At 47.6% G+C, this 18,662-nt stretch overlaps 1 protein-coding gene across 3 annotated transcripts; it reads right to left on the bottom strand.

Moving 5' to 3' along the window:
- Window positions 1–396: 396 nt before the first annotated feature.
- LOC132678478 (C-C chemokine receptor type 3) lies at window positions 397–17,628 on the bottom strand. Of its 3 annotated transcripts, XM_060630822.3 has the most exons (4): window positions 15,979–17,628; window positions 14,769–14,859; window positions 10,942–10,982; window positions 397–1,891 (listed from the first exon to the last, which is right to left on the bottom strand). In XM_060630822.3, exons 3-4 carry the CDS (start codon window positions 10,976–10,978, stop codon window positions 801–803), a joined length of 1,128 nt encoding a protein of 375 aa, XP_060486805.1. In that variant the 5' UTR covers window positions 10,979–10,982; window positions 14,769–14,859; window positions 15,979–17,628; the 3' UTR covers window positions 397–800. The 3 variants fall into 3 exon arrangements, with proteins under 3 accessions (XP_060486805.1, XP_060486809.1, XP_078299278.1); XM_060630826.3 differs by lacking the exon at window positions 10,942–10,982; XM_078443152.2 differs by lacking the exons at window positions 14,769–14,859; window positions 15,979–17,628 and having other exon boundaries at window positions 10,942–14,756.
- Window positions 17,629–18,662: the final 1,034 nt, after the last annotated feature.

The following is an 18,662-nucleotide window of genomic DNA, read 5'->3' as shown; positions in this document are numbered from 1 at the left end:
AGGGGCGCCTGGCTGGCTCAGCCGGTAGAACGTGCGACTGGATCTCAGGGTTGTGAGTGCAAATCCCGCGTTAGGTGTGGAGATTACTTAAAAATAAAATCTTAAAAAAAAATAAAAAGAGGGAAGAAGGCTATCTGGGTGACTCAGTCGGTTAAGTTTCTGACTCTTGGTTTTGGCTCAAGCCGTGATCTCATGGTTCGTGAGTTTGAGCCCCGCGTTGGGCTCTGTGCTGCCAGTGAGGAGCCTGCGTCGGAGTTTCTCTCTCTTAAAATAAATAAATAAACTTCAAAGAAAAAAGAATACTCGGAACAAAGGTGACGTGCCATTATGCTGCCGGAGAATACATATACATAAGCTAAAAAAAGAAGGAAAAGCCTTTTCATCAAGCAAGGAGAGAGCTAGGCACATTAAAAGTATTGCGACTGATTTATTGTATTTTGTGAAATACGTTTCATTTATGCAACAGCTGGCTAAAGTTAAGGTTTAAACTATAAAATGATTTACCTGCTCATAGCTGCATATAGTGACTAGCTAACACTTGGGTACATCACACTGGATGTAACTCTTCCGAGAACCGAGCAAACTTCTGTGTGGACGGCAAATGAACTAACTAGTGACCCCCGTTAGTGCCCAGGGCACACGGGTCTGCTGACCCCATTGTGTATACACTTTAATGTCTTTATAAGTTTCGGCATCGAGCTAGAAGTTCAAAGGGCTGGCGTTAAGGTCAACGCGATGGACTTAATGTGTTTCCTTCATCTGCCCGGCGCCTCCGCTTTAGGTAATTTTCCGCATCTGGCCTAAAAGACAAACGAGAGCTCCTGTTCCCCCGTTGATGGGGAGCCACAGCTGGCTCGGTCCGATTTCTCGCTGGGAAGGAACGGGATGTATTTGCCCAGGTTGGTGGCCACGTGCCTGCGGAAGAAGTGTCTGAGGTGCTCCCGGAACCTCTCCCCGACGAAAGCGTAGATGACGGGGTTAACGCAGCAGTGCGTGTAGGCGATCACCTCTGTCACCTGCATGGCCACGTCGAGCCATTTGCTCTGCTCACAACTGACCTCAAAGAAGATCGTTTGGAAAGCAGAGAGAAGGAGGACCAGGTTGTAGGGGGTCCAGAACATGAAAAAGACCACCATGATGACAAAAATGAGCCGGATGGCCTTGTACTTGGTTTTATTGGGGCATCTCAGCAGTGTCCTAACAATTCCCGCGTAGCAGACGGCCATGATGAGCAGAGGCAGGGCCAGACTGAGGATGTTCATGCTCAGAGCATGGAAACGCTTCCAGTTATCCTCTTGGCCTCCTGGATAAAGAGGCAAACAGATGTACTGTTCAGCATCATTTTGGGACTGATGGAAGACAAATTCAGGGAGGGCTGCTATCCCTGCCAGGCCCCAGGTGAGGACGCTCATGATGATACCAAACGTGACGGTCCGGGTCCGCAGGGCGAACACGGCGTGGACGACGGCCAGGTACCGGTCTATGGTCAGCAGGATGATGAAGAAAATCTCGCTGTACAAGCCCATGTAATAAAGCCCGGAGAGGAGCTTACACATGAAGTGGCCAAACACCCACTCGTTCCACCTGCTGTAGTGAATCCAGAACAGCAGAGTGAACAGGAAGAGCAAGTCAGAAATGGCCAAGTTGAGCAGGAAGATGTTGGTCATGATCCGGAGCCTCCTGTATTTTGTGAGGATCACCACCACCATCGCGTTGCCCAGCAGACCAACCACGAACACCAGGGAATACAGTGGGGGCAAGAGGCGGGACCCCAGCTCCTTGACGTTGATTTTTTCACATGGCAGCGAGAACTCATAGTCGAACAGTGTGGTCCTGACAGACGCATCCGCTGTCACCGTCTCAGTTCCGGCCATCAAAGCCTCCATTGTCCCTATGATAGAAAGACAACAACGACGATGACGACGACGACGACGACGACGACAAACAAAAACAAAAACAAAAAACAACCCCACAATTAGGTACGGTCACCCTTGGCGAGCCACGCCCATTGATTTCTCCATTTACCCACAAAACCACATATGATTAAACAACCTAGATACAACGTAGATGCTTCAATGATCTTTAGCGCATGTTTAGAAGTATGTCCGGGATGCTGTGCGGGGAGGCGTCAGGCACGAAAGATGTGAAGTTTTGGAAGTCAGCGCGATTCACAAAGGGAAAAGAAACAGAAAGGTGGTGGATGGGGTGAAGAAAGAAAGCATTCATTTCTGCAAGCGTTTGAAGAAACACAAAACAGGAAAAAGCAGGCTGGAGAGTGATAATAATAATATTATACTGATTATTGTTGCCATATCTTTTCAGGCATTTTGAATTTTATGTTTTACAGTTTATATACGACTTTTGAAATCATCTCGCCTGTTTCAAAACCAAATGGTTGCAATCATAGTGATTGTTATTATTACAAATAACTACCCCTCTCTGTGGCCCCTTCACAATGCGCCGTTCATCAGAGCTGATGGGGAAACTCTCAACCTCGAAGCAGTTTCGTAATTCCTCTAACAAGTAAATATAAAAGTTCAGGCTAGATTTTCAGTTTCATTGTCCAGTTTTCTCCTCACTAGATTCAAAAACAAAAAAATCACTAAGTTTAACTTTTGGGGCACCTGGGTGACTCAGTTGGCTGGGCGTCCGACTTTGACTTAGGTCACGATCTCGCGGTCCATGAGTTCGAGCCCCGCGTTGGGCTCTGTGCTGACAGCTCAGAGTCTGGAGCCTGCTTCGGGTTCTGTGTGCCCTCTCTCTGCCCCTCCCCTGCTCATGCTCTGTCTCTCAATAATATATAAGTGTCAAAAAGTTTTTTTAATAAAAAATAAAATAAAATAAATACACATTAAAAAAACCTGTTTAACTTTGAAAGACTTCACCATTGTAGTTATTACCAACTATTATAGTGATTACGGTTATAAGCAATAAACAAAGGCTGCTTCCCTTTTCCTGCTTCTCATAATGCTGAGATAATCCAGTCATATGCCAACAGCAGACCCCCTAGAGTCCCTGCTTCATAAAGTCCCTGCCGAGTAGGAGGGTGGTCCTGGGTAGTCAAAGCGAGATTGGACACGGGCAGGAGGCATCCCTGGCCGTTCCTGCCACCAGCTGTAGGACTTGGGGGCGAGAGCTGAACTTCAAGCCTCATTGACTCATCCCACACATAAGAATCATGGTACCACTTGAAGTCATGTTCAGGATCAAGTAAGATCAAAAAAGCTGTAAACTTGGTGGAAGCAGAACCAAAAGAAAGGCAATGAGAAGATGTTTCATATCAACATAGGAAGAAATAGGGTCTCTTAGGTAGAACTTAATCTATTTTCATGGCTCTGTCCTAGGGCAGCACACTGATAAGTAACACACTCAGGCTTTTAGGTGGAAAACGGCACTGAAAAACAGCTGATTGTATGATCTTTTCAGCATTCTTACCCCTAATGGCACAATCCACAGCCTCTGAGGAAAAAAAATACCCATTATTTTGTCCATCACGCATTTATAATCATAGAGAGCATGCCTGTAAACTTTAATGCCTAAAAAGAGCAAAAAATAAACAGAGTCACTTGCTCCCAAGAGCAAAAATATAGGAGCCTCTGCTTAATATTTCTATTATCTTTCCTTTTCTCTGAGGCTGATCTAAAAACAAGTCAAATTAAAAACAAAAAAATTCACTGGGGTTTTGTTCAACTCGATGATCGTAACTTTAATTTGTGTGTCACTTTCAACATGACCACGATCAGACTGTAGAATCTTTTGGGGGTTCTGGGGTGCAAGGCACAGGGAAGAATGCAGGTTCTCTGGAGTCAGAAGCCAAGTCCTTTGACGACTAATTACATGGGGTCAGAGATATGAAAACTGAAATGGTTTTCATCTGTCTCCATCGTCCAGAGCAAAATGAATATTTAGGTCTGACATCGTCAAGAGGTTGGAATTAGGCTTTCAAAAATGTCTTTTTGGGGGCACCTGGGTGGCTCAGTCGGTTGAGCATCCGACTCTTGATTTCAGCTCAGGTCATGATCTCAGGGTCGTGGGATCGAGCCCCATGTCTGGCTCAACGCTGGGTGTGGATCTTACTTAAGGTTCTCCCTCTCTCCCTTTCCCTCTGCCCCTCCCCTGCTTGCACTCTGTCTCTCAAAATAAATAAAGAAAGAAACATTTTTTAAAAAAGGTCTTTTTGCATTTTGGGGAAGGATGATACGGTAACAGCCAACAGGCAGCAAAACGGTAAAGAAAAGCAAAAACACAAAAGTAAAAACCACCCCAGATTTCACCACTATGAGCATTTCTTGATGCAGACATGCACGCATGGGTGCAAGTTTTACCAAAAACTGCATTCCTGCTACCTTAGCTGGTTCTCTAAAACTGCTCACAGGGCACCTCAGCCACGCAACGCAAATGAAGTTCCTTCAGTCTCCAAAAACGATTTGGATCTTACCAGCTTTCCCCTGGGCAGCAGGAAAAAGGATTCACAAATTGCAGTCCAGAGTGGTTTAAACTTAGCCTGACCCATTCATTTGAAGGACGGCTTTAGTTTTTCTCATCCTGTTTACGTTGCCAGCTTATTAATTTTGGTTTCTCATCTCCTCTCATTGGGCCTTTCGAAGATGGCAGTGGAGATATGGGGGAGGGGCCTGCATGGGGGGAGTGGGAAGAAGGTGCCCTGGTCTTCTGTCAGTCCTAGTCACGTGGCTGGTGTCTGCTGAGGAAGGGCCACCTGGTCCCGACCTTGAACTTTCTGCTGGCACCTGCTGTTTTGTGGCTCATGGCCTCACGATCCATTCATTCTCAATCATCCCTGGGCATAGTGACCTCTGCAGCCCTGGCTGGAGTGGGGGGCCCTCTGTGGCTGCCACATCATCAGGCTTCTGGCACCTTCTCCTGAACTGACAGGCACTGAGCAGACACACTGCTCCTTGACTCCGTGTCCGTGCCATGGACAAACCCAGGGACACTCGAGGGTACAGACGAAATGATTTTTCCCCCGACCACCAGCTTAACTGTGCCGGCCACACATGTGAATAAGAAAGCGACGTGCAGAGAGGAGGCTCTGCGAGGGCCCCCTCCCCAATTTATCAAACAGCCCTTCACACCTTCTAACTCTGGTCAAAGCCTGGATGGGGGAGATAGGAACCCCCGAGCGCGACTGCTTCCTTCGGTGACCTTGGACTCTTCCTCTCGCAATTCCTAGAGTCAGAAGGAGAGGAGCCCTCCCCCTGCCCCCCTCATCTAGAATTAGAGACTCTTCTTTAGAAAATATACTGAAGTTTGGAATGTCAAAAAAAAAAAAAAAAAAAGTAGGGGCACCTGGGTGGCTCAGTCAGTTGAGCCTCCCACTTCAGCCCGAGTCATGATCTCGCTGTTTGTGAGTTCAAGCCCCACATCAGGCTCTCTGCTGTCAGCTCCGTGCTTTGGAACCTCTGTTCCCCTTTCTCTCTGCCCCTCCCTCGCTTGCACTCTCTCTCAAAAATAAATAAACATAAAAAAAAAAAAAAAGTAAATGATGTCACTCTAACAATGCTGGTAAGGTTGGGGCAAGCCGAGAACAATAAGACATCGCTGATGTACTGTAACTTGGTTCAGTAAGTTTTTGAAATGTTATAAACAACGAGAATCAACAAGGTACACGTGGCTTTGAGCCAGCGGTTCTACTCGGAGATATTTACCCCAAGGGGAAGAAATCCAACAAATCAAATCACAAGGTACAGATGTTCGTTATGGCCTCGTTTCGTAACAGAAAGAAACAAGAGAAATGGAAACTGTTGAAAGGTTTGACACATGAAGGAGATTTTGAACAGATCGTAGTCCACTGATGCAATAGATTATTCTACAGTCACTAAAACTAGTTCTGGAGACCAGGTGGAATCACCAACAAGCGGTCGTGGGAAACGAAGAGAATATAAAGTGCGTGTAGTAAGACCGCGACATCGTGAAACTGTATGCATATAAAAAGCAATGAGCAAATAATGAAAATAGTTGTAGAAGGGGTGGGGGGGGAACGGTAATTTTTAAAAACTTTTTAAATGCTCATTTATTTTTGAGAGAGAGACAGAGCATGAACAGTGGAGGGGCAGAGAGAGAGGGAGACACAGAATCCGAAGCAGGCTCCGGGTTCCGAGCTGTCAGCGCAGAGCCCGACACGGGGCTCGAACTCACCTTAAGATGGTGACCTGAACCGAAGTCGGATGCTTAACCGACTGAGCCACCCAGGCGTCCCAGGTAAGTTTTAAAGTTGTAAGATGTGGAAGTGTCTAAATTCCCTTATCAATTACACTGTCACTAACGGCGGATGCCTTCTTCTAGCAAGGACAGCTGGAAGATTTGGCAAACATGCTTTCTCAAGGTAAGTTGGTTGAAAACGTGGGCAAATTATAAGCTGAAGCACGTACTCATCAGCACCTGAAACCACAACCTGAGATCTAAGAAACTTGACGTGGAAGTCACATGAGGTAGAGTATTTGAATTTTGTTTTAAAGATCTTAATGTTTGGTTTTCCTCTTTGAGCTTGGGTGGAGTTAACCTACAACCACCAGACTGGGGGGAAGGGAGATTTTTCTTAGAAATTTCTTTAGGGGCTACCCGGGTGGCTTAGACGGTTGAGCAGCCGACTCTTGATTTCAGATCAGGTCATGATCTCCCGGCTCGTGAGTTGGAGCCCTGCATCAGGCTCTCTGCTGTCAGCCAGGAGCCTGCTTGGGATCCTTTTTCTCTCTCTCCCTCTCTTTCTCTCTCTGCCCCTCCTCCACTCTCTCTCTCTCTCTCTCTCAAAAATAAATAAACATTAAAAAAAAAAGTCTATGATAATTGAACCTTCCTTAGGCCAAACATTTCACATAGTTTGCTTGATCTCACAACTTTGCAAGGTAGGTTTTCCCATCCCCACTCTATCGATGAGCAAACAGAGGCTTGGCAAAGCTTGGTCAGTTGCCTGAGGCTATTCTGTGCACAGCAGAACTGGGACTTGATCCTGTGCCCTTTTGCTCTAAAACCCACGCTATTATCGCATTGGGGTTCCATTCAGTGAGGACATCCACATCCCAGATGTCATGAATGTTTGTATATATCTTAGTATCTTTGCGGTTCAACATTTCATACATACGCATCTGTAACCCACTGCGAATTTAGTCTGATATGTGGCACGAAGTGCCATCTATTTTCCTTCTCTGTAAATGGGTGAATAACCACCCTCGCCTCCTCAGGCTTCAAACATCACATTTGTCACATATTCTTCAATATTCCTGATTCCATTTGCATGCATTCCACTAAACCATTGGACCTAAGCTGGAAAAAGATAAAAACAGGAGACTTTCTGAATACATGTGGTCTTGAAGGGATAAGAAAATGAACATTTTGGGGCGCCTGGGTGGCTCAGTCGGTTAAGCGTCCGACTTCGGCTCAGGTCCCGATCTCACGGTTCTGTGGGTTCGAGCCCCGCGTCGGGCTCTGCGCTGACAGCTCAGAGCCCGGAGCCTGCTTCAGATTCCATGTCTCCCTCTCAGAGAAATTCCCTAATTTACGATCACACGGAGAGCAAACGGCTAAGTTGGGACTTGATCCCCAGTGTTCTTGACTCAAAGAAACCTGGGCTCTCTATAGCCTCACCTGCCCGTCAGCATTCTGCCCACAGGACGGGGACCTTTGGCGTGATGGCGGACTCCTTTCTCTGTTTGGGCATCACCTCCTCACTGTGGGTGTCTACTGTATGTGGACGTCATGACTCTCCACAATATTAGAGCTACAGTCTATGGCAGCCAAAGCCAGAGATATACCCTGAGCTAATCGTTTGCAATGTTTCTCGGACTTGTCTGAATGCTTTTTTTGCTTTTAAGATTTATTTATTTTGGAGAGAGAGAGAGCGCAAGCAGGGAAGGGGCGGGGGGCGGGGGGGAGACAGAAGATCCGAAGCAGGCTCTGCGCTGACAGCACAGAGCCCGACGCGGGGCTCGAACTCGCAAGCTGTGAGATCATGACCTGAGCCCAAGTCAGACGCTCAACCGAACTGAGCCCCCCCAGGCACCCCCTGAATGCTTTTAGAAGTAAAGGCCAACGAGTTCTTGTCGGCTGGGTGAAAAAAGATACGGCTAATTTAAGACCCGTTTTGTAGGGGCGCCTGGGTGGCTCAGTTGGTTAAACATCCGGCTTTTGATTTTGGCTCAGGTGAGATCGAGCCTGCCTCGGGCTCTGCACGGGCAGCGTGGAGCCGGCTGGGGATTCTCTTCTCTCTCCCTCTCCCTCTGCCCCTCCCCCCCCCCCCCCATGCACGCCCGCGCACGCTCCTCTGTCTCAAAATAAATAAATACACATTTTTTGAAAAAAATCCATTTTGGAGGTGCCTGGGTGGCTCAGTCGGTTAAGCGTCCGACTTCAGCTCAGGTCACGATCTCGCGGTCCGTGAGTTCGAGCCCCGCGTCGGGCTCTGGGCTGACGGCTGGGAGCCTGGAGCCTGCTTCCGATTCTGTGTCTCCCTCTCTCTCTGCCCCTCCCCCGTTCATGCTCTGTCTCTCTCTGTCTCAAAAATAAATAAACGTTAAAAAAAAAATTTTTTTTTAAAATCCATTTTGTAATGAAACTTCACTGCAGGGGAAATCTGCTATGCCTACTGATGAAGAGTGCCGATCCTTGACAGCAGGGGGAGTTTGCTTAAAACCAGGAACGGCCGGTAGAAGGCCGCAGGCCGAATGATTACGTCAGTTTAGTAAAGTCACCACTCTGGCTTGTGGGTGTGTAAGTGCTTTGTCTCTTTAGCTCTCTCTCAAAAAAAAAAAAAAAAAAAAAAAAAAAAAAAAAATCAGAGTTCAGAAGAACAAGGAGGAAGCAGCACAAGAGACTCAGAAGGAGTGGACGGTGAGGTAGGGACCAAACCAGGAGAGCTGGTGTCCCAGAAGCCAAGCAAAGAATGTATTCCGTGGACTGAGGAGTGAGGTGAGGATTATCTGAACTAACACGTTCGAGAGCATCTAGAACACTGGCCCAGCGTGTATATTAATACACGCCTAGAACTGTATATGAACTCTCCTCCCCTCCCCCCGTTGACCTTTGTTTTTCAAGTTCTTGGGCCCTTCCAAAATGTCTAAGATCTTGTCCAAGGTAGTAAAATATGACTTCAGAAGAGCAAATATTTCTTCCATCTGAACAGAAATGCTTCTCTTTCCACAAATATCCGGTCTGTGGTCCATTACCCAAGGTTCTAGAAAACTTACAATGATTGGTATCCAATGGTTTCAACCAGACATTTCAGCCTTCGTTAACATCTTTAGTTATACTAAATGAGGACTTTGAATTTCTACGAATAAGTTTGCACCTCAACCAAATTAAATAACCTAATGGGAACGCCGGATTATATTAATCCATTTACTTACCGACAGAGAGGTATCAGAGGTCAGATTATCTCTCACAAAGGTGACAGGTAGGGGATAGAGACAGAGACAGATGATAGATAGATAGATAGATAGATAGAAAATAGATTAATTCCTGGCAAATTATGGAACCAGGAATCAGGAGAGTTCTACTGGGCACTTAATTCTGCCCACCTTGGGGAAGCCAAGAAATCATCACTTCCCATAATCTGCAGACAATTTCCATTAACTTAATCTAAATTTACATGACAAAAGTTGTTTTTTTTTACAAGAGTAACATTTTTATTTCAAATGTCATGATATTTATGACTGAGTAGGTAATAGACACAATCATATGGTTCAAAACCTAACACTATGAGAAGATACACAACAAAAAGTCTTGGGCGCCTGGGTGGCTCAGTCGGTTAAGCATCCGACTTCAGCTCAGGACACGATCTCGCGGTCCGTGAGTTCGAGCCCCACGTCGGGCTCTGGGCTGATGGCCCAGAGCCTGGAGCCTGCTTCCGACTCTGTGTCTCCCTCTCTCTCTCTGCCCCTCCCCCGTTCATGCTCTGTCTCTCTCTGTCTCAAAAATAAGTAAATGTTAAAAAAAATTAAAAAAAAAAAAAAAGTCTCATCCTACAGCACATCCCCATGTGTCTCTTCCCCGTCAAGAACTGTGAAGGGTCTAAGATCTTACCCTACCTGTAGGCTAACAAGTAAGCCTGCCACTTCCTCGAGGATACCAGCAGAAGGCACGTGCCCATTAGATAAAGGACACAGGATGTATTGCTCGTGGCACAGCAGACACGTGAACTTGAAGTTCACGGTTCTCCCTGCCCCCAAGTCGCACGGGGGCCACGTACAGCAGATTTGCCTCAGAGCCGAGGAATCTGAGTCCAGGAACCTCCAATCGTTCATACGGGGCTGACAACAAGCCTGCCCAGTCTTTGCCCAGGAGGGAAACATTATTTGAATTTCACCAGATAGCAAACAAAACTCTTTGTCTGCCCTGGCAAGAGATGTTCTGTCTTCCGAGGCCGTTTCTACAAAACATCCTTGAAAAGGTAATCTACAACAAACACTGCCGGGCCTCGGCTCCGAAGACACGCAGAAAATTGCCCCCCAACACCCCCCGCTCAACCGTGTGGGTAACTGCTCTTCCTTCCCAGGGCTTCCATACACAAGTGTAAGCAGGTAGATATTTTCTAATCTTACCCTGTTGGCTGCATAAAAGCAGAACACTACATTCATCATCACGCACCTCGCTTTTTTCACTTAGCAGTGGAAGGTTTTCTTTGTTCCTGCTGCAGAGAATCCATTGCGTGGATATACCAGTTTATTTAGCCAGTCTCCTATCAACAGAGACGCTTTGCTGTTTCAAACAAGGCTGCCTGTTGCTGATCTTAGGCAGGAAGTTTTGGGTTTGGTTTTGTTTTCAAAGCCCATCACATGCTAACCTTATGGTCAGCTAGAATGACAGGTTAGCACGTGATGGGATTTTAAAGTGGTCTGAGACTACATCCAGAGCCCTGTGCTAGGTCCCAGGCAACACACTGAATGTGAACACTGCCCAAACTGGAATGCAGTGGAGGAGAAACCCTACCTGGTAAAGATGAGTTGAAGGAGTCAGAGGTATCCATCCACCTAGGAGAAAAGACACTTTGGGTAGGAAAGAGAGCGAGATACTGGTGTGTAGATAAGAACCTAAATGTGATTCACCATCAACCACAGGAGGTCGTTCCAAGAGGCAAAGTCAAACACCACATAAGAAAGAGCTTGAGGGGCGCCCGGGTGGCTCAGTTGGTCAAGTGTCCAACTTCGGCTCACGTCGTGATCTCACAGGCCATGTGTTCAAGCCCCGAGTCGGCTTTGTGCTGACAGCTCAGAGCCTGGAGCCTGCTTCGGGTTCTGTGTCTCCCTCTCTCTCTCTGCCCTTCCCCTGCTCATGCTCTCTCTCTCTCTCTCTTTCTCTCTCTTTCAAAAAAATAAACATCCAAAAAATGTTTAAAAAAAGAAACAAAAAGCTTGAGTGGGATCATCCCAAATGACATGTGAGGTACTGAGCAAACTTTAACTAGAGACACCTAAGCAGAGGGTGGGGGGCTGCCTGATAGGGACATTACGGGAGGGGATTTCCACAGAGAGAAGAAGTTGGCTACGGCAATTGTTCTCAGCCCTGGCTGCTCTTGGCAAACGCTGGGGAGATTTTGCAATCCCAATGCCAGGCTGTACCCCTGAATAGTTAAATCAGAATTTCTGGAGGTAGGACCCAGGCCACAGTGATTCCTTTTTCTTTTCTTTTTTTTACGTAGGCTTCGCATTCAGTGCGGAGCCCAAAGCGGGGCTTGAACTCGAGAACCCTGAGATCAAGACCTGAGCCGAGATCAAGAGTCAGACACTTAACTGACTGAGCCACGCAGACGCTCCTGGGCCACCCTGATTCTTACGGCTCCCCTACTCTTAGGGGACATGAAATCTCTCCTGAATTTTATGAACCTGTTTTCTGTCCCTGAGTTACATACCCTCCAACCTCCTCGAGCTGAGGCAAGAAGCAAAATAAAGAATGTCAACGCTGTGACACAGCAACCCTGAGAGCAAACTCAATTTTAGTCTGTATTAATAGATCACCCAGAAGAAAGGAAATCCACATACCTGATTCTCCATCGACGTCTCTACCCAGCTGCCCCTTCATTTATTCGTCCAATTACCTCTCCAACTAGCTACTTGGATCGCTTCCCACTATACAGTGAAGCCAGGCCTCCCAACCTTTCACTTTTTTTTTTTTTAATTTTTTACAGAGAACCTGGAACAGTCAAAAGAATTATCTGGTGCGGTGCTACCCAACAGAACTCTTCTGCAATGATGGACATGTTCTGGGTCTGTGTTGTCCAACGAGGCACCCCTCGCCGAATGGCTGTTGAGCGCTCGAAATGTGGCTGACCTTTTCATTTTATTTAAATTTTTTTTTAACGTTTATTTATTTTTGAGACAGAGAGAGACAGAGCATGAACGGGGGAGGGTCAGAGAGAGGGAGACACAGAATCGGAAGCAGGCTCCAGGCTCTGAGCTGTCAGCCCAGAGCCCGACGCAGGGCTCGAACTCACGGACCGTGAGATGGTGACCTGAGCTGAAGTCGGAGGCTTAACCGACTGAGCCACCCAGGTGCCCCTTCATTTTATTTAAATTTAGTAAATTTAAATTGAAGTCACCGCATGTGCAAGTCGCCACCAGAGTGGACAGTGCAGAACTAGCGACTGGTCACTGTGCCCATAGAACTCCTGACAAGTGACAGCTGCTTACTTAACACTTCCAGACTGAATCGAATAATTTTCGCCCTGCCTCTCACTGTTCAGACTACACATTTGAAATATGATGTTCTGTCGCAGGTACCCCATGTTAAGAGGGTTAATGTCAATCTGGAGTACAGGACAGGCTAGGGTGAGAAAGGTCCAGAAACATCAGCCGTGGCTCACAGAACTCAGAATGTTTTGTATGAAAAATAAGAGGCTTCAAATCCTCAGATTAATTTTAGTTTTTGTTTCTTTGTTTGTTGTTTGTTTTTGTTTTTGTTTTTGCCAGTATTTGTCTTTGGTCTGGACCCAAGTCTTCTAATCTTTTTTTTTTAAGATTCTTTTTAAGTTTATTTATTTTGAGAGAGATTGAGAGAGAGAGAGAAAGAGAGAGAGAGAGAGAGAGAATCCCAAGCAGGTTCCACACTGTCAGCACAGAGCCCAAGGTGGGCTTGAATGCACAAAGCATGAGATCATGACCTGAGCAAAACCAAGAGTGAGAAGCTCAACGGACTGAACCCCCCAGGCGTCCCTCTAATCTTTTTTACGAAAGGCTTGGATCAGGCAATGTTTTAGGTCCCTTTGAGATGGACTGACGTGATAGCTTTTCCTGCAGAAGAGGGAGTAGACTCCCAGAGCGCAGAAACTTGATGGCATTGGAGGAGACTACACTCAGGCCCACCTGGGGAAGGACATGTGGGAACTACCAGGTTGTGTGGGAACAGAACGGGCTGCCTGGTGAGCCAGGAAGCTCCCTCCCCGGAAACACACACAAGAACCTCTCAGCGCTGTATTTTAGGGCAGCACAAGGACTTCCCCAACTGCTGATCACTATCATTAGTTACTAGAGCAAAGGCTACACCCCGTGCTGGAGTGTGGTCAGTTCATTTTCAGTGACTTGGTTTTATCCACCTGCCAAGTGATTTGGGATATTCTTTTTTATTTAATTTTTTTTTTTTTTTTTACATTTATTGATTTTTGAGAGAGAGCACAAGCAGGGGAGGGGCAGAGAGAGAAGGAGACAGAATCCGAAGCAGGCTCCAGGCGCCGAGCCGTCAGCACCGAGCCGGATGCGGGGCTTGAACTCACAGACTACGAGATCGTGACCCGAGCCGAAGTCGGGCGCTTAATCGACCGAGCCACCCGGGCGCCCCAGTGATTTTTGGATATTCTTACCGACTTTCTTGCCCAAAGATTAGATTGACTCTTTATATTTCAACATGGGGTGTTTCAAGTGTGGTTGAATTTTAATCGCATTGCAGGTTGATCTGTCATTTAGTTGAAAGAGATGATTGTGAGGGGTATGTTTTCATAAGGAAGGCATGACTGTGTAGTCAAAGTAGCATGGTTGGGGTAAAACCACGTAAAACGGAGAAAGAACCTCTGCCCCAGATCTCTTTTCTAGGTACCATATCACACTTTTGTATAGTTTCTGTATTCTGATATTTTTTTTTAACATTTCTTCAATTTTGAGAGACCGGGAGAGACAGGGTGTGAGTGGGGGAGGGGTAGCGAGAGGAGGAGACACGAAATGTGAGGCAGGCTCCAGGCTCGTGAGCTGTCCACACGGAGCCCGTCGCAGGGCTTGAACTCATGAGCCACGAGATTGCGACCTGAGCCAACGTCAACCGCTCAACCGACTGAGCCACCCAGGTGACCCTCTGTATTCTGACATTTTAAATGTTATATCTTGCACCCTGTTCCATGTGGCTAGTAATTATTTGAAAATATAATTTGTAGGGGCCCCTGGGTGGCTCAGTCGGTTAAGCGTCCGACTTCAGCTCAGACCATGGTCTCGTGGTTCGTAAGCTTGAGCCCCACATCGGGCTCTCTGCCATCAGCGTGGAGCCCGCTTCAGATCCTCTGCCTCCCTCTCTCTCTCTCTCTGTCCCTCACCTGCTTGTCCTCTCTCTCTCTCTCAAAAATAAATAAACATTAAAAAATTTTTTAAATAAAGGAAATATAACTTGAAAAGACACCAACATATTGTATAGATATTCATGGCTATTTAATCATTGTCTTATTGGTGTGCGATTAAGTTGTTCCAGATTTACACTTTTATAAATAATACTGTAATAAACATCTTTGTATTTTTTAAAATTGTTTCCCTAGAGTAGGTTTCCCAAAGCACAATTTCTACCTGTTTTCTAAGTCTCTTGATGCGTTTTGTCAAATTGCTTCCAGAAAGTGTTCAGCGATGTATATATTCTGGGCAGTAGTAGGTGATGGCTCTAGTCTCAGCAAGCATCCATCAACACCAAGAAGACAGAAAAGAAAAAAAAAATTGGCCACGTATATGGGCAAAAGAGACGTCGTTATTGTGTAACTAATATTGGTTTAATTACTGAGCATTTTTTAAAACTGTAATTGGTAATCATCCATATTTCCTTTTCTGTGGATTATCTGGCGGTGCCCTTTACCCATTTTATGCTGGGTACGTCTGCTTTTTTCTTGTTGAGTCATACAATTCTTGCCCCAAGAGAAATAACTCAGCCTACCTGGTTCAATGTAATCATCACCACCGTCTGAAAAGAGCTACAAATACCCCTATCACTTCCGTGTACCAAAGTCCCCATATTCCCATCACCCTCCCTCTAAACACCGGTCAAACAACTGTTAACTTCCACCCTCATGAATCCAAGGTTTCCCAAAAGATTAGGAGGGATTTCTACCTCTATCCTCTAGGACAGGTCTAGGAAAAACAAACAGTCAACCTTGTAGATCCAGACACGAAGACCAAATCATTCGATTCACTGATTCATCATCATAGCCTGACTTAGGGTGGATTTTCAGTGAACACTTGAAATACACATGTATATATACAACTGCACTATGTAGATGTATGTACACACATATATGCAAGTTCTGTTTTCACGGACTGTTTCTTACGAAGTCAACATCGATACACGCAAAATGGCTAACTTGGAGTGGTCATGTCCTCAGTAGTTGAGAATTTATGAAGGCACGGAGAACACACGACGGGCCCAGCCGTGGGCATGCTGACTGATGAGGTACAAAAGGCCAAGTGTGGATGACTGGGAGAGCCAAGGGTATCACAGCATGGGTGGGGGAAAGAAGGAAAGTGGGAGAAAGCAAGAAGAAAATGGACATGTGTCACAACAAACTCTCCTACTTTGGCCCCATACCACCTACTAAATCACCCTCTCCTCTGCCTCTGCAATCCCAGAGCGCTCTGGAGAGGCACTGCTTGCCCTGCCTGGACCCCTCTCTCCATCTCCTTGTTCCTGGAAACCTGACGGTCTACCCGGAAATCACTTTTAAGCGAGCGACTTCTATCGCAATGTAGTAAGTTCTTGCCCGGAAGAGAACAGAAAGAAGGCAAATGGTACCTGTTACTTTAGCAAAGTCCTTTATGCCCCCGGGGACAGCTTAGGTCTTGCCACGCACGAAATGGAGAAGCCGTCTGATCAGAGGCATTGGGAAGGTAGGACACAAGACGGCTTCCCCTTTTAAACAGGCTCGCTGCTCTGCAAGTTTTCAGAAAGTTATCAAGTTCAGTACAGTTCTTCTTTTCTGCTGCTGGAATTACATACTAAACCCTCAGTTGAGTAATCTTTGAGATGAACACTGCTGATGTTCAGCAGCCGTTTCGGGGTTCTGCATTCTCTTGGCATTGTCCTCTCTCTCTCTCTCTCTCTCTTTCTCTTTTTGGAGGGGGGCAGATAATTCTTGAATAAACATTGCTTTGACACGGGGGAGGGGGCAGGGCAAAAAGCAAAATCGAGTGACAGACGGTAACTACGTTTATCGTGGTGAGCATGAAATAAGGTAGGGAATGTAGTTCGAATCACTAGGCTGTGCCCCCGCAACGGATATAACGTTGTATGTCAATTATGCTTCAATACCAAAGGGAGTTTTTAAATTAAATCAGAACTTTCCCGCGACGGCAAGCTGGGGACCGCGGGATAACCTAGTCATTCCCCAGAGCTCTAGAGGAGACCTTGATGGGTCGAGGTGGAGCGCAGAGTTAGACGTCCCCAGAAGACCCGAGAAGTGCCTTTCCGTGTGACTGAAGGGCTCCATAACCTTCATCAGCAGATCGTGCTGGACCTCGGCCTTCTCACCTGTAAATCATCAGGTTGCCATGGAATCGACTAAGATAAATACGGAAGAAAGACTCTGTAGGATATACAGGGCTGAACAAACATAAGCCGTGGCTAGGCTACCACCGTGACACGTGTGCGGGCTCTATGTGCTGATGGGTCCGGGGCGCCCGTCGTGACGCTGGGCACCGCACAGACATCACCCAACATTTGTGGGAAGAGCGCTGGCCTTAGAGGCGTGACCTTTGACAAACTGGCCACGTGGACGACGTCAAAGCAGTTCGCCAAGCGTCTATCAAACATCTCTTATGTACGCGGGACTGTGACACACACTGCCGATGGCAAAGACAAGATGGGGGGGGGGGGAAGGAAGGAGTCTGTCGGGAGGGCTCATGGACATCCCGGAGGCTCGAGTTTGAGCCAGCTTGGTAGCCAGGCTTCAGTGTCAGGGGGGTCAGCAGAAGCCTTGCCAGAGAAGAGTTAGAGAAACCGGAAACGTCTGGTAGGAAGAAAGAGATAGGAAGTTGTGCTACATTATGATAGAGTCGGCCTTTCCCTTGGGCTCTGTGGGGCATCCCCGGGTGGGGAGAGGCTGCCACGAGGCAGATTTCTGCCCCAGAGAACAAGAAGTCTCTGCAACGTGTCCCACAAGGGGGACCATCCTGGGAGCCCCCTGATGGAGCTGGGGACGCATGGCCTGAGTGGCCTTCGTATTCAGCCCTGCGAGGGCAGCTCCCGGGGGCCAGGGACCATGGCCACAGGGACCAGAGAATAAGGAAAACTCTCTCCACAGGTGAGAGGCGGGGTTAGAAAATGCCAGAGGCCTTGCCTAACTCCAAGGCTTCCTGCTGCGTTTCTGGGGACCCTCTTTCTGCCCCAAGTCTCCCATTCAAGCCTCACGGGGGACTCACTGGTCCAGACACGCCTCGGGCAGTCTCACCCTCTCCCCTCTCTGCTGGTCTGCGCCCAGTCCGCAGTGAAGGCCCAGCTTCCCCGTGAGGACATCCTTTTCTGCTTAGAAAGACTGGACTCCTGGGTCCAGGCAGTTGGAACGGTGCTTGGCTTCCTCATCTGCAAACGGAGGTGAGAACAGCACCTCCATCTATGGGAGGTTCAGGTGAGGTGGCCCATGAAACCCGCCTGCTTGTGGGAAAGGCCCAACCAGGGCCCCACCAATATGACGGTGTCTTAACGTAGCAGGTGCTTGGAACTGCCCGCCCCTCCTCTAAACTTCCTTGGCATTTCTGGCCGACCTCAGTTTTCTGGTGCTCAGCATCATCGGAAGAGAAAAAAGCACCCCTGCCCTCCCCACCTGTCCCCTTTCCTCTCTGGTTCTGAGGATGTTAAGAAATTAAGGGGCCACACGTGACCCCGTTCACTAAACCACAGAACTGGATGCTTTATCTACGGAGGCAAAGGCAACCCCAAGGGCCGCGGGCAGCTCCCTTTCCTGGCGAAGAGGACAGGGCTGAGCCAAGCCTTCCCCGCTATCCTTTCCAAACTCCCCAAGTTCAAAAGTCACTGCACCTCCAGCAGCTGGGAGGGTGGAAGCCTGGTGTGGACACTGAGTGTCCTTCATGAGAAGGAGGGTGGCCGGCAGGGACGGGGCTGGGGCTTCTGTCTGATAAGTGGCCACCCGCCCCTGAGCTCAGTCTCCACCCCCTCGCTGGGGACTTAGAATTCTCCCGGAGTGATTTCAGGAACCGAAGAATTTCTTTACCTTGTGGAACACGCCAGCCGTTGGCAATGGCGATAGAGGAAAGTCAACACGGAGAGGCTTAGAAAGGTGACGGTTCCGGAATCACCTCGGGGTACGTCGACGGGGAATGTGGAACTCAGCAGAGGCTTGGATCTTCCCGGGAGGGACCCCAGAGCGTTCTCCACGTGCAAGCAATGAACCATGGGAGCCCTTCCTGGGTGCTCTGGTCAGGGCAACGTCTTCCTACCAATTGAGAGATTGAGCTTTAGAG

This window comes from Panthera onca, chromosome A2, assembly GCF_046562875.1.
Source record: "Panthera onca isolate mPanOnc1 chromosome A2, mPanOnc1 haplotype 2, whole genome shotgun sequence".
NCBI lineage: Eukaryota > Metazoa > Chordata > Mammalia > Carnivora > Felidae > Panthera > Panthera onca.
The sequence above is the reverse complement of the archived record's forward strand: the minus strand, read 5'-3'. Positions and strand labels throughout refer to the sequence as shown.

Coding starts and splice junctions, on each gene's coding strand:
- LOC132678478 (XM_060630822.3), bottom strand. CDS start 10,978: ATGGATACCTCTGACTCCTTCAACTCATCTTTACCAG. Junction 1,892..10,941: donor CTTCAACTCATCTTTACCAG/GTAGGGTTTCTC, acceptor TTTCTATCATAG/GGACAATGGAGGCTTTGATG.